At 42.1% G+C, this 15,050-nt stretch overlaps 1 protein-coding gene across 1 annotated transcript in view; it reads right to left on the reverse strand.

Annotated features, from left to right (window-relative positions):
* scube1 (signal peptide, CUB domain, EGF-like 1) overlaps nucleotides 1-15,050 on the reverse strand; it is a 122,600-nt gene that overhangs the window by 84,858 nt on the left and 22,692 nt on the right. The window contains 1 exon segment of the mRNA XM_034163749.1: nucleotides 8,466-8,591. Coding sequence (XP_034019640.1) covers nucleotides 8,466-8,591 — 126 coding nt within the window.

Consider the following 15,050-nt stretch of genomic DNA (forward strand, 5'->3'; position numbering starts at 1 on the left):
AATTCTGTGTATTTCGTTGTGTATCATCACAACATTAAATTGTTACTTTTTGGCTTAATTCACTGTCCGTTCATTTGCGCCCCCTGTTGTGGGTCTGTGCTACGACACCTTCCCAACACACTGGCTGTAAAAAATTAATAAATAGTTCTCCTGATGGGGAAAAATTCAAACAGATGGCCTTGAACTATGTTTGGTAGCGACATATACAGTCTATGATAGCAATATCATATATCACGTGGGGTTCCCCTAACTTATGCGAGGGATGCTGGGAAGCACACAGCGACAGCCAGAGTAGAAATGCACCGTGACGTCAGCCGGCTGCTCATTGGAACAAAATAATCCAAGATGAGAGAAAAAGCTCAGAAACGGCTCGTTTCTGTATAAATCGAAGACATTTCTTTCTTATATATTTTGGATAGGTTAGCAATAGAACACTTCTAAATCTAAAAACACCATTTATGAAACCAGATAGCACCTCTGAAGTGATTTACAGGACATGTTATGAATGTTAGTGTGCAGGCCCTAGGTACGCGCATCACACAAGGCCAAAGGTAACTTCCGGTAATTTCACAACCTTCCTCCTGAAGATGGCATTAAAAATAAAATAAAATATTGGTTATGGAATTCCCTCCAGGTAAATATATTCTCTTCATTAAAATGAGCTGTAACACATTAAACGGCATTTTGTCAGTTTTGAGACATCTGAAAGGCTTTAAGGCCTCGAAGAGGAAAAAACAAACTAAAAATGCTTCTCGGTGACGGCTGATAACATCATGGAACTAAAACATGCAGGAGTAAATCGGAAATCACAAAATTTAATCATGATGGACATTTTTCTGATACGCTTGCTGTTTCACAGCAGAAACACACCCCTCGTGCGCAGTCAGTGGACGCTCTTCATAAAGTGCAGTAACGGGTTTTGGTATTAATTCAACTATCACGGCCACTTCCATTATTGCATTATTGCATGTATTATTAATATTATTACTGCAAGGTTATGTTGACACAGATGACTCCATCTGTTGTGAAAGTGTAGTGACACGGACCCACAACAGGGGGCGTAAATGAACGGACAATGAAAGAGTCAAATATGAACACTTTACTGTTGTGAAAAGCACAACCAAACACAGCAGATTACAGAATGTGTACAATAACCAATTAACAAGGGTGACGTGTGGGCAGGCTCGAGGATAGAGGACATCTGTCCTGAGAAGAACCGGAACCATACGATTTCCTCCGCCACCGAACCTGGAGAATACTGGAGCCGCCAAATCCCGAACACCCCAGGTGGCCACCGTCTCCGCGTGTCGGATCCGGTACTACTGGCGAGGAGCAGAGACAATCAGATGTGGGTGTGTGAACACCCAGTACAAACAATGGTGGAAATTCCACCTCCACCTCTCATACAGAAAAGCTGGCACGTGCAGTAGTATGTGTACTTATCTAAAGTTTGGAGTGAAGATGTCAGTCCAAACCCAGCCTCCAGCTGCAAGCACTCACAAAACCGACTGCAAAAATATCACAAGCAAACACTGTCTGTTGTAGACAAAATAATGGCTGAGAACAAAGTACCTCCTAAGGTAGACGATATCTCGGCAACGAGGTGGAGATGACGTCCGGTCTTTATGGAGTGGGATGATGAAGTGTAGATGGGTGACAGCTGTCAAGAGATAATGAGCGACAGCTGTCACCCCCGGCTGTGTCCGTGGCGGCAGCGCCCTCTCGTGCCTGAAGCCCGCACTTCAGGCAGGGCGCCCTCTGGTGGTGGGCCAGCAGTACCTCCTCTTCTGGCGGCCCACACAACACCGTCATTAACAATAACAATTATTGTTAATGTGCAACAAAATGCCAAATTGGAACATGAAAAACAGTTTTGCTGTACAATTCTAAAGGAGGTCATGATGCATGAGGTCATGATTAATTCAGACAACTGACAGACTAAATATGATACTGTTGTACCCTACTGTGATCTTAGATTATGCACCATTTAAATATGACTCCCCCCCCCCCCCCCCAAAAAAGTGCACTTGCACGCTACGTGGTACAAAATGTCAAAAAAGGACCTGAAGACGTATTATTATTCCACTCCAAATTCCTGTCTGACCTCCAGCACACGTCTTACGTCAGTGTGTCCTCACTGAACTGTGAGTGTTGCTTTCATTGCACTTCCTTTCGCTATTTCAGTCAAATATCGCCGTGTAGCGGATGTCATTAATATGACTGATACACCTAATTTCCAGGCTGTAGGGAAGCGAGAAAGAGAAAGAGAGAAGGGGAAACAAAGCCACGTTCAATTTATCTCTGCCAACATTTTCGCATAAACACAGGCCTTGGGGCCATTCTGCAAGTTTCGGCTAGAGCCCTTCTGTTTTGTTTGATTATGCTTGTGTAAACTTGTGTAAACGTTTGTTTAGATGCAATGAGGATGTGCTGACGAGGCAAAGAGAGGCTGGAGGGAGGCAGAGGGATGGGACGAGAGGCAGGGTGGGCTAACGGCTGGAGATAAAGGGGACTGGAAGACTTGGAAGTAAAGGGACAATAACCAGCACGACAACACAGGAGATGCTGTGAAAAGAGACGTCTCTCCTGATTACAAACAACAGTGGCTTGCAAAAGTATTTCATGCATTTTAATTTATTTATGTCATTTCAAATGCAAAAAGTAAAATCAAGCTTCTCAATATAAAAAATTCTAAAATCATCTTCCTTAAACTCAAACCAAATCTCTGCAACTTGATATAAATTAATTAAAAATATAAAAGCCAAGATGATGGGTTGCATACGTAATCGGCCCCTTTGGTATAATACCTGTAAATAATCAGATTCAATGGAAAGACCATTGCAGAGTAATGGTCAATAGGCCAATAGACCCCCTCATTGAATCTCTGTGATATTTAAGTTGTTTATATGTTGTTTAAAGGTGTTTTAGTAAAAAACCCTATTTTGGCAGCCATCTTGGATAAATGGCTTGAGGCCAGTTTTTATTTTTGGGAACATCCTGATTGTGTTTTGGGGTCATCTAAGGAACCTAAAAAAGTTGGTTTGGTTTAGTCCCGGGGGGGGGGGGGGGGGTTGCAAAGGTAGTGGTCGTAGCTCCCCTAATAATGTTGTGGAGCAGCAAAACCCCTTACCACCCACCTCATTTTGGCTTGTCAGTATCTCAGAGAAAAAAGTGAAATATCCCATCGATGGGATATACTGGGTGGTAAGAGGTTCAAAAAAGATCAAATCTAGGCTTGCATCTCAGATGTACATTTTGGCAAATTGTAGCTGAACTTCAGGTTTTCTTTTTAAGTAAATCCTCCTCTGTACCACTACATCTAATAAATGGTGTCAATCTGACGAAGTGTTCTTTAGTTATTGTGCAGAAATTAAAATCAAGATGGTGCCCATGGCAGCCATACTGCATGAGGGACGGCCCCCATTTTTGAAAAGAACCTGCCTCCAGCCTCTCCAATTCACCACCAAGAAATCGTTTCAATTAGATCACACCACCGTTAGTTACTGTCGAGGAATGAATGTTTGACAGATGAACACCCAGGCGGACTGATGCCCGGATGAGGTGAAAACATACAGTAATGCCCCCAACTTGGCTGAACTGCGGCACAACTTCATTGAGTGAAGGCATAATAAAGTGGGATTTTATGCAACTGAGGTCAGATATTGAATTATTTGCAAAATTAACTGCTTAAAAACATAACATTTACTCATGAAATATGGTTGTGGCATTGCTGTCCTTTCTGATCACTTTTCATGAGTATGTTTATATGAAACAAAAATTACTATAATGTGCACATTATGCTTCCGCTTACAAGTGGAAAACGGCTTTTTTTCCGCCAATAATTTAAATTTAATATTGCTGCCCTTAACCTACACAGGAATAGGACACTTTGAAGAATTAGGAGTATAAATACCATAAACTGCATTTCTTAATCCAACATCCCCATGTGAAGTTTTTGTTGAGTCACGTCAACTGTCGCTTGTCTCCCCCACTGCACGGACTCAGTCAACAGACGCTGGCGGAGTGAAACTAACATGTTGAACCGCTCTGTTATGCGCCGCAGTCGCTGGCCTGCTGAGGCGGCACTTCTCCAATGAACGCGTCAGAAAGAAAATAAACTCTCAAGAGCGCAGCAGACATTCATGGAGGACACCAGTCGAGCAACACACAGAGCCCAGCTGTGTTCGTAGCAAAACAAAATGATGTCAAAATCAAAAACAAGGAAGGAATGTATTTGGACATCAATTCGGCGTTGAACCAGAACAGATTCATATCTGCCACTGAATGCCTCCAACAAAAACTGTTGCAATGATGTTTCTGTCTAAGAAGTTAGTAAAGACAATGTATGAAATGCATCCCTTTGTCTTTAAAACAGCATCAATCCTACATGTAGGCACGTAGTCCACCGCATAATTAAGCAATTAAATCAAATATATGTGAAGGGTCAACAACCTAACGTGTTGAAACACAAACGCATATGTAGGAGGAATAAAAAATGGGTGATTGTAAAAGACTGTAAAGATTGTAAAGCCAGGCCAGTCTGGGAGCATGTACTGGGGCCACATCCACCACAGAACTGCCTTGGTTCCTGGATGGCAACCACTCAGGTCTATCTCCACCTCTTAAAACTAACCGCCTATCTGCAGCAGCCAGATGAAACTTGGGCATCCTTGGTCTTCTCCAGCCACTGGGGTCTTCAACACTGAGGCACCTACGTGCTGGATCATGCCCAGACAAATGCCCTGAAATATCATAGCAGACGTTCCCTCACAATGGAACTGATAATCCTCATCTGAAGTTCCCTAACTATTTGTTTGTTTGACACAAAATCCTTCCAATGGTTCTCAAGGATCCTCTAAACAAGCTTAGTACCAAAGTCGTTGCCATAGGTCACTCATATATGCCCTACTGCTGGAACAAGTTGGCAATTGATGTTTCAGATGCAATGACGCCAATCTTCCATATGGGAGCACTAACCACGTGCGATAGGGACATATATGAAGACATATGAATTACTTTAATGAATGCTCCTTGTCATCCACAAGGGGTAGGGGCGGTAAATGTGCACATCATGACTTCAAGTATAAAAGTTAAACATCATGTGGCCATAAATGGCCAGTGTTCCCAATTTCCCAGCTGTTATCTTATGATGAGCATCATAGCGATGGTAGGTATCAACAAATGGTAGGTATCAGAAAATCCACAAAATGGATGCCGGGTCGTCGCCTAAAAAGTGCCATCTATTCAACTTTCAATTTGACAGGCATCAATCTGACTAGAGGTCAGTATTAAAACCCCCACCCCTACCCCCAATAAGGGACCACACTCAGTTTTGCCTCAGTAGAAATCCAGAGTTTGTACACTGTGGCTCGTGAATAAAATGGTACACTTAGCAGTACAGTAAAAGGAAAAACACTGATTTCTTCTTGTCAACATGCCAGTTTTCCATTTTAGCAGCAGCGGGTCGGAGATGAGGTGTCACTGTAATTGTATTTAATGGTATTTTGTGCTGTTTATTTCCCCCGGGCTGGCTGTAAAAGGGACTTTAGTGTCTACAGCCGTTAGCTTGTTGGTTAACTGCTGTGCGATTCTGTGTGTTGTGGTTAAATGAAGAAAAAGGGCGTGAGGTTAGTTGGGTTTCAGCCCATGTGTTTGTGCCACAAATTCAATGGATACAAAGCGAGTTATGTAAGAACTCATCACCTAATCTTTCCAGCCCGGCGAGAGGAAACCGGCCCACGCCTGAGTTTAACAGAGAATCACGGTTTATTGGATGTTGACTAGATTCAGCCCTAATGAACTGCTGCTAATTAAAATTGGGTTACTGAGTTCAAATGAGGCATTAAAGCATGAAATCAAACGCAAGATCTGTGTGATCAGAATTCAAACTACTACAGGCTTCCTATTCCTTGCTTCTGTTCCAGATTCCTTCTTCTCTCCATTGATTTAGTCAAATTACTTTCTACCTTTTTCATTCTGATTTCCTTCTTATCCCTCACCCATTTCTGGATATTTTGCTTTCTCATGCTTGTCAGTCAGCATTTACGGCAGCCTGCAAACTGAGTCACAAACACAAAAATACTACAAGACACAAAATTCTTTTAACACCAGGAAAGAAAAGATACTAGTGCCACAAATAGTTGTGAAAATTCCCCAAAACCAAAGAATTAATATTAATTTGTATCATTATTATCTGTATATTGAGTTTACTTCTAGTTCCTAAATCTGGTCCTTAAAGTGCTGCAATTTTTCATTTCCTCCTGCTCTAACTACACATAACAGGCCAAATTAGGGGTGTTCCATTCTTCAGCCAGCTGTTGATTTGCTGAACATGCTTGACGTACCAGATCCGATTGAAGTAGATCAGGTACAATTGGAAAACGTGGAACTTTGAGTCCAAAGGATCAGGACTGGGAAATGTGTCACGTGTCTATGTGCACATGCAGAAAAGTCAAAGAAAATTAATGGCGCTCTCTTAGAAATGAAACATACACTCTTTGGCATAAAATGTTGAATTTAATTGATAAAGTTGAGTGAAAAGTAAAGTAAAGTGCAAAACAACATTGTCACTGACATTAATTAAATCAAATGAAACATTATTACTTAAATCCCAATATTGTGTTGAACTTAACTGACAAAGTTATGTGGAAAAAGTTACCTTACCTTTATCAATTAATTCAACATTTTATTTCTTAGAGTGTACAATAAAAACAAAGAAGTAGTAGTAGTCTTACACTGGCCCTGCAGCCCGTTGGTGCTACTGATTATCTTCAGAACTTTATGTGGATCGACCTAAGCTCCTAAGCTGTTACCGATTCTTTTTTTCAGCGTATGAGCTTTATTCTTTTGATTTGCTCCAGTACAAGCAGCTTAAAGACAAAAGGTCATTGGTTCAGTCCCTTGAAGAAGTCCTACATAGGTTCTGAGGAACACTGGTGCCCAGGTGAATCCACAACTCAACAGCTACTCTGCATTGCTGGCTGCTGCTATTAGCACTCAGTCTCTCTAAAATCAGCTACAACATGTACTAACTGCAAAACACATGCCCCAAAAATGAAATATGCTTATTATTTTCCACTTTATTTTGTTTTCATCAGTCAGCACTGAAAAACAAAGTGGCGCAAAGTCAGTAATACGGAGCGGGGCTAAATGGGCTGGATCTGTCGGTAATAAAGCACAGCCAGATTATCTGTACACTGTCCAAGCCTGAGCGCATTCTCAACGCTACAGGAAAAACAAACACAATGTGCCGCAAATCACGGACGAACTCCAAACAATGACAGACAGGGTCTCCTGAGGCCAGAACGACATGTTTCATATGTACAGTGACACAAACATACACACAAAAAGAAAAATACACACAAACACACAAAGCAACAAGAAAAAAAACACAATATAACCCTTCACAAGATGCACAGTTGTATCATTAAAACAAATATACATAAAAAAAAATACTGTAGGGTTTATGGTTTGGAACAACACAACCATTAATTATCTCCGCCAGATGATACCCGCGGGCACAAGACAGCCTTACATACGTTATCGCGTCTAAATTTTCATTCAGTTTCTTGGATGTTACACAATCACTCCATTCTCTCTGGAGTTGTTCGCAGTTACTTGAAAACAACTTGTACACACCCACTCATAAAACGTGTGGTCTTCATCCATCAAACTACACCAATTATAGATCATTTTCTAAATTGACACTTCAGGCAAAACACCACTGAAAGGCTTTCAGGAGTAATCATATTTTTTATATTCTATTATATATTAGGCTCTCAGGAACAGTCGTATAAACAAAGGTCTGTCTGGGTTTAGAGTGTTATTTTAAGTGTCTCTTGTAGTTACTGTCAAAGTTGACTGCTTCATTCTTGTAATTTTTAATTTTGAATGCAGCTTTTTACATAATAATTCATGAGATTTGTGTGGAACTGATTTAAGCCCATAGGAACAAAGTGAAAACTGTTTGATGAAATTTGGGAGAAGTCTCATTTTACACCTCATTTATGGTATTTCACTGGTATTGGCACTAGTACATTTTTGGTATAGTGACATCCCTAGTAGGGTAGATGGTACAAAAATGTACCTTCTGGTCAATGAATGGCACTTCTATTACATCATTCCACTTTTATTACATCATTTTGACACACAATGTCAAAAGGTGCCATGCAAGTCAACCACATGCACACAACAAGAACATTACCTTTAGGGTCTTGCGCAAAGACAATTTAACAATCAAACCAACAATACTTACGTTAAAGGATAACATGCTCTCATACTTGCGCTAAATCACTAAGACCTCAAAATCTATCAGGCCTCAGACCACAACAATTATTCCAATCATTCAGGAAGACCTGAAGCACCAAGACTCTTGAGACTTGAATTATTGCCCTCTTGCGAAGGTATCAGCATCGCCATACATGACTTCACCAACAAACAAGTATTTAAACAGAGTAAGGTCTTACCCAGACAGTTGTGTCCATCATGGGCAAGCATGAATCCATCGTAACAGGTGCACCTGTAGTTTCCTGGTATGTTGATGCATTCATGGACGCAGCCCCCATTGTAGTCGTTTTCACACTCATCCATGTCTGAAAAAGAAACGTAATGTGTAATGTAATGTGTGTTTTCCACCAGATATCTACAAAAGATAAACCTATGCCATAACAAACCGGTTGGAAACATGATTTTTTTCTCATTACTATCTTGTTTGGTCAGTACAAACCACATTAAGAATCTGCCTTTCCTGGGTTACAAGTGGTCCAAATATATTTTTCCCCTTCACACATTTTTGAAATAAATAATGAACCCTACAAAAGATTTTAATTTCATCATCTGCTCAAATTAACGTCAAATCAGCCGTGATGTGCACTTTTACAAAAGAACAAAGAGCAATGTCAAGTGTCAGGTTTCTGCATCCAAAATTATGAAGATGATGATAATACCTTTGAGGCCTAATTTAATTTACCATCTCTCAGCGATCCCTGGTGTCTATACAGTTCCACAGCTCTATTACAGTGTATTACTAAATGGATCAGGTGGGGTGGAGGGGTGATGAAGGAGTAGAGAGAATATGTGGGTATTTATTCATCTGGAGAAGCCCCCCTTTTCTTGGAGACCAACCCCCATCTCCACGTTGAGCCATCAGAGGCTTTCTCAGGGTCCGTCACAAGTGGTTGCCATGCAGAGCCCCTAAAACAAACACTCCTCCCCCTCCGTGTGAACAGCAGGAGGTCCCCTGGGCAGCGAGGAAGGCCAAGGCCCACATCCTCCTCTTTGTCGTATTACACTGAGGAAGACGTTCTGCCTGGATCCACCTTCTGGACTTGTCAGATGATTTCTGACCTTCAGAGAACCAGACATTGTGGTGGAACTATCTATGGGTTATTGCTGCGATTCCATCATGATAACAAAAAAATTGCCACGTGATTTTTTTTCAAGTGTCCAACCTGTTCAACAATTTTCCATCACTTACTTGCCTGACCATCAATCTACTGAGTACAAAGATTAAGAAGAAGATGAAAAAGAAAAGGCGGCATGGTGTCTAGACTATTGGACTCCAGATTTAGTCTTGTATTGTTCACAGCAGCATCAAGTTGCTAAAGCTACAGCTCTATAGTGCTGGAACACAATGCAGGGCTGAAAGATAAGTGTGCCCAGACTCCAAGTCCTGTCTGAATAGACAGGGTGTCAATCCTTTCAGGTTTAAGAGCAACAGAATTGTGATGAAACTTCATGCATTCCTATAAGTATAACACTCCTAAACCTAAAAAATTTATTGAAATATTCACAAGAGCTACATAAAGCAAGCAATAAAACACACTTTGTGTTGTTGCCGTTACCCTGGGAATGAATATGCAAGTGTCTATTTGCCTCAAGTATGACCAGGTCTAGAAGCAGGCACTGTGTTCTGTCCATTACTGCATTTACCAAAACACAGAACCGCCTTGGGTCTTGATTGACAACCACCCAGGAAGACCACTAGTTTATCCCCTTTTTATGAAAGTAGCCTCCTATCTGCTGCAGCAAGGTGATACATCCTCCTGGCCTCACCTAGTTGCGGGAATCCTCAACACTGAGGCACCTGCATGCTAGATTTTGTGCATGGACATGTACCGCAATGTCATGGTGTCGACATTCACTCAAAATGCAAACATATAAAGTTATTCCAGCAGTCCCCAAGGATTCTGTGGAGACACCTGTTATAAAAGACATCCAATCACCAGCTTATGTCACTACTTAGTTTCTAGGTCTCACAACCACACAGTAAGACCACGGGCACAATAACTCCAAAAACATGGACTTCCGTGCTGCTGGAAAAAGTATCAAGATTGCCAAACACCTCCATCTAACTCTTGCTAATCCTCTCTGTCACCTTTATAGGCTGAGTTCCGAGAGACATGAATGTTACTGTCAAGATAAGTGAACCTCCCAACAAGGTCAACACTCTCACCCCATATAGAAACACTGCTGAAGGCCAAGTCCAGGAAGTCAATGTAAATCAGAGCGCTGGTCTTGATCAAAGACAGTTGTAAACCAAAATACTGTGATGCAATCATTACATTCATTGGTTTCACAGAGATCCCAGCATTGTCTGCAAAAATCAAGCTTAGTAAACCTTTCCTCACTAAGAAAGCTAGCTAGGTCACTGGACTCCAGGACTTTATGAACACCTAGTCCACGCAAGCAGTGAACAGAGTCGGGGCCAGAACATATCCCTAACAAATGACAGAGTTTATGTCTACCTCCACTTTGCATACCACTCACAGTGGCTGATCATGATTTCCAGTAACTTAATGGGATCCTGCAAGATCTCAGGAAGTGCCAAAGAGCAGAGCCAATCAACCAAGTCAAATCATTTCCAAAAGACAAAATCAGCTGCAAAGAAGCCTCTGCAACATAATCTAAATTGAGCGAATAACAAATCATCCATCATCCATTTTCTGAACACACTTATTCCAGACAAGTGTCATGGGAGCTGCAGCTTATTCCAGCAGTCATTGGATGAGAGGCAGGGTTCACCCTGGACAGGCCCACAGTCTACCGCAGGGCCAACATAGACAGAGAAACTCATTCACATCAGCTGTCAATGGGGGAATTTCAAGATCCCGCTAGACACCGCCTATGCGCATGCGTGATGACGTCACAACTCTATCTGTTTAGGGAGACGTGGTTTCTTTCAATAACAAGACTTATCAAGAAACTTTCTTGTGTGTGGCTGGAGTTGTGTGGCGGTAGGAATAGCCTTTTGAATGCTTGAATAACAATGTCAGTCGCACAAAGAAATCAAATAATAGTGAAAAGATGTTCACTGTGCCCAGAACATTTTGGTCATTGTACTTTCCTAGCAACGAAGTCCCGGTCACACGGCACTAACGAAGGACACTGAAGCCAAAACGAAAGAATAAATCTGGACTTACATTGACTATCAGAGACATTAATCAGAGACCGTCGTCGATCTTTGTTCCTGTACAAATACCAACGACAACTTCAAGTCGTCCGTTTTCCGTTCTGTCTTGACGGTTCCTCATTGTTTGCGTAATTCCTGTACCATCAGTGTTCCATTTGACAGTTGTCCAACTTTGTTCAACCTCCCAAGTCTGACATCTTGCACAAACATTGTACACACACACACACACACACACACACACACACAAATGACTGTTCGCATGCCGTCTTTGGCTGGAGAGGCTGTCCACCAAAGACGGTGCACAGCCATTTGATTCGTGGGCTGTGTGCCAAAGACGGCTGTGCGCACAGCCGTTTGTGTGTGTGTGTCCAATGTTCATGCAAGATGTCGGACTTGGGAGGTTGGACGAAGCTGGATGACAGTCAAATGGGACGCTGATGGTACTTGAATTACGCAAATGATTAGGAACCATCAAGACAGAAAGCAAAACGGTATACGCACAACTTGAAGATGTCGTCAGGATTCCTATAGGAACGAAGCTGGATGACGGTTAAATGATGTCTCTGAAAGTCAACGCAAGTCCAGATTTCTGGACTTTTTTGTTTTGTTTGTTTTGGCTTCAGTGTGCTTCAGCAGTGTCGTGTGACCGGGGCTTTAGAGCGATATTCACACCACTGCAGCACTCCTTCTCATTCCTTGTGGGTTAACAACAATGACAACTAAATTACTTTCCGATACAGAGTGGAATTTGCCTCCACTGGCCATTTCACTCCCTAGAAATCTGACAGTTGAGCAGGTGTTTCTAATGATGAGAGCGAGAAGGCTCCCTATCCGGAAGTCTCAATTTCAAGATGGTGGCAGATCTTGAAAATCCCCCATTTAGAATTGTCAATTCATCTGTCCTGCATGACTTTGGAAAATGGAGGAAGACGGAACCCACGTAAACAAAACATCCAAACTCCACACAGAAAGGACCAGGTCGGATGTGAACATAGGAACTGGGACGTGATTAAATTGCCACTTTTTTAAGCAGATGCTTTACATAAGTCAAGGGAAGGTACACGAACATTTGTGTTTAAGGAGCAACTGCCATATTTTCAGTCACTTTATATTTGTCACTACCCCAACAATTAAAATAGCTTTGACAAAGCCTAAACTGAATAATGGTGAAAGCAACATTAGCGAGTGGCATATACAGTAGAGTCAAAACCTGCTGGCAGTTCCAAAAGAACAAAGACTAAGGGACTAAGAGAAAATACAGCCATTTCATTGGAATGACCAGAAAAGCTGGGGTTGAGTTTATTTTCTGACAGAAATTCAAGAACTTGGTTCCAGAAGTGTTTTGGGTAAAATAAGGAGTGGGGAGACTAGTCTGTAGTTTTGGGGCTAAGATGGGTTGAGCATTGGTTTCAGGATAAGTAGAAAAACATCCTCAGAACAAATGCGCAACATCTACGAATGTGAAAATGCAGACCCTTTCATCATACATCCGTTCTCATGGATCAACATTGTGATTCTGGCTTGGCTACGATCACTTTGATGAGTCCAAAAGCAGGCGGATGTAAACATGAAAAGATCTTCATCTGCAAGGTTCCACTCGGATAGTAACCGTCACGACAGAAGCCAAATCAATGCCACATTTTGCATTATGACACACTGCAGAGATGTTTATGCAAGCTGATTATGCAAGCCAACACACATTAGTGACGTCCAGAACCCCGTCTCTGAACCGGAACACCACACGTGTGTTCAGAGTTTAAAGAACTCCTCAGACAAATCACTTATTTGTTGGTATTTCTGTGTTCAATAAGCAGTTTCGCAAACTCTCAAATGTGGCAACGCTGCAAAATAAAATGTTGAGCAGAAGGGAAAAATGTAACAAATTACCAAAACAATCAATCATAGTGGAAATGGGCTTTAAAGAGCATGAGCTCTGTGTACACAAAGTCCTCAGAGCAATCACTGGCTCATCCCAAACGTCATTTGCAACCAATTAGGGTGAGCTGGAATGGACAGCTGTTTTGGGAATGGTTGTTTGGACACTGTGCTGTGCTGCTAGCTCAGACGATGTGGTTCAGTAACTCCTGTGTGCTCTGCCTTTTATGTGTGAGACAGAAGGGGGGGGGGGGGTGCGACAGACTCAAAAGAATGGAGAGTGGTGAGAAATTCCCGAATGAGGGTGAATGAAAAGCTGCATGTGATTAATTGGTGCTTGAAACGCTTCAGTCCTGCAGACTAAAACCATGTTCACGCTGGTTCACAGCTAAAGGAAGAGGAGGGAGCACTGCACAAAGTTGCACCTGCGGTGACTTCAAAAGCTGCAGTCACATTTATGGACATTACTGCACCAACGTATGGTCACATCCAGTGCAGATTGTAAAACAATTTGGTTGTTCATGTCACTGAAATATTAGAATGCCCCTGCACCCACCAATCTTAGTAAACTTGTGAAGCCTTATGTGCCTTCTTGCACTCTGCAGTTAAGAGGTTTGCGGGCTATAGAGCCTTTACTTATCATGCTCCTACTTTGTGGAACAGCTCTCTAGTTCATCAGAATGTTCAGCTTCACTGAATCATTTTAGGCTAATCTTAAAACATTCATTTTCTATTGTCTCCTATTAGTTTAGGGTTTACTTTCATTTCCTGGCCACATTAACCACCTCTGACCAGGGGATACCAAGCATTCCAGGTCAGTGTGGAAATATAATCTCTCCACCTAGTCCTGGGTCTTCCCCAGGGTCTCCTCCTATCTGAACCTGCCTAGAAGAGGAGGATTTGGACAGGGAGCATTGTTACCAGATGCCCAAGCCACCAGTGGCTCCACTCCCCCTCGCGAATGACCGAGCTTCCCACCTTATCTCTAAGGGAGACACCAGCCACCCTCCTGAGGAAACCCATTTTGGCCACTTATACCCGTGATCTAGTTCTTTCTGTCATGACAGAACCCTCATGACCACAGGTGAGAGTAGGGATGAAGACTGACCAGTAGATCAAGAACTTTGCCTTTTGGCTCAACTCTCTTACAGTATGGAATGCAATACTGTCCCTGCTGCGCTAATTCTCTGGCCAATCTCATGCTCTGTTGTCCCCTCACTCATGAACAAGACCCCGAGGTACTTGACCTCCTTCACTTGGGGCAAACTCCAATAATAAAAGAATAAATGCCAGTAATACGCAAATATTACACTACAACAATGCACAAAATCCCAAATTAAAGAGCTCATAACACAGAAAAAGGTGCAACTTATATTTCAGTGCGAGTTATACTCCGGAAAATAGTGTGTGTGTGTGTGTGTGTATATATATATATATATATATACACACATACACACACACGAGGGCTGTCCGTAAAGTATAGGTCCTTTTTATTTTTTTCAAAAACTATATGGATTTCATTCATATGTTTTTACGTCAGACATGCTTGCACCCTCGTGCGCATGCGTGAGTTTTTCCATGCCTGTCGGTGACGTCATTCGCCTGTGAGCACTCCTTGTGGGAGGAGTCGTCCAGCCCCTCGTCGGAATTCCTTTGTCTGAGAAGTTGCTGAGAGACTGGCGCTTTGTTTGATCAAAATTTTTTCTAAACCTGTGAGACACATCGAAGTGGGACATGGTTCGAAAATATTAAGCTGGTTTTCAGT

Source organism: Thalassophryne amazonica, chromosome 22 (genome assembly GCF_902500255.1).
Source record: "Thalassophryne amazonica chromosome 22, fThaAma1.1, whole genome shotgun sequence".
NCBI lineage: Eukaryota > Metazoa > Chordata > Actinopteri > Batrachoidiformes > Batrachoididae > Thalassophryne > Thalassophryne amazonica.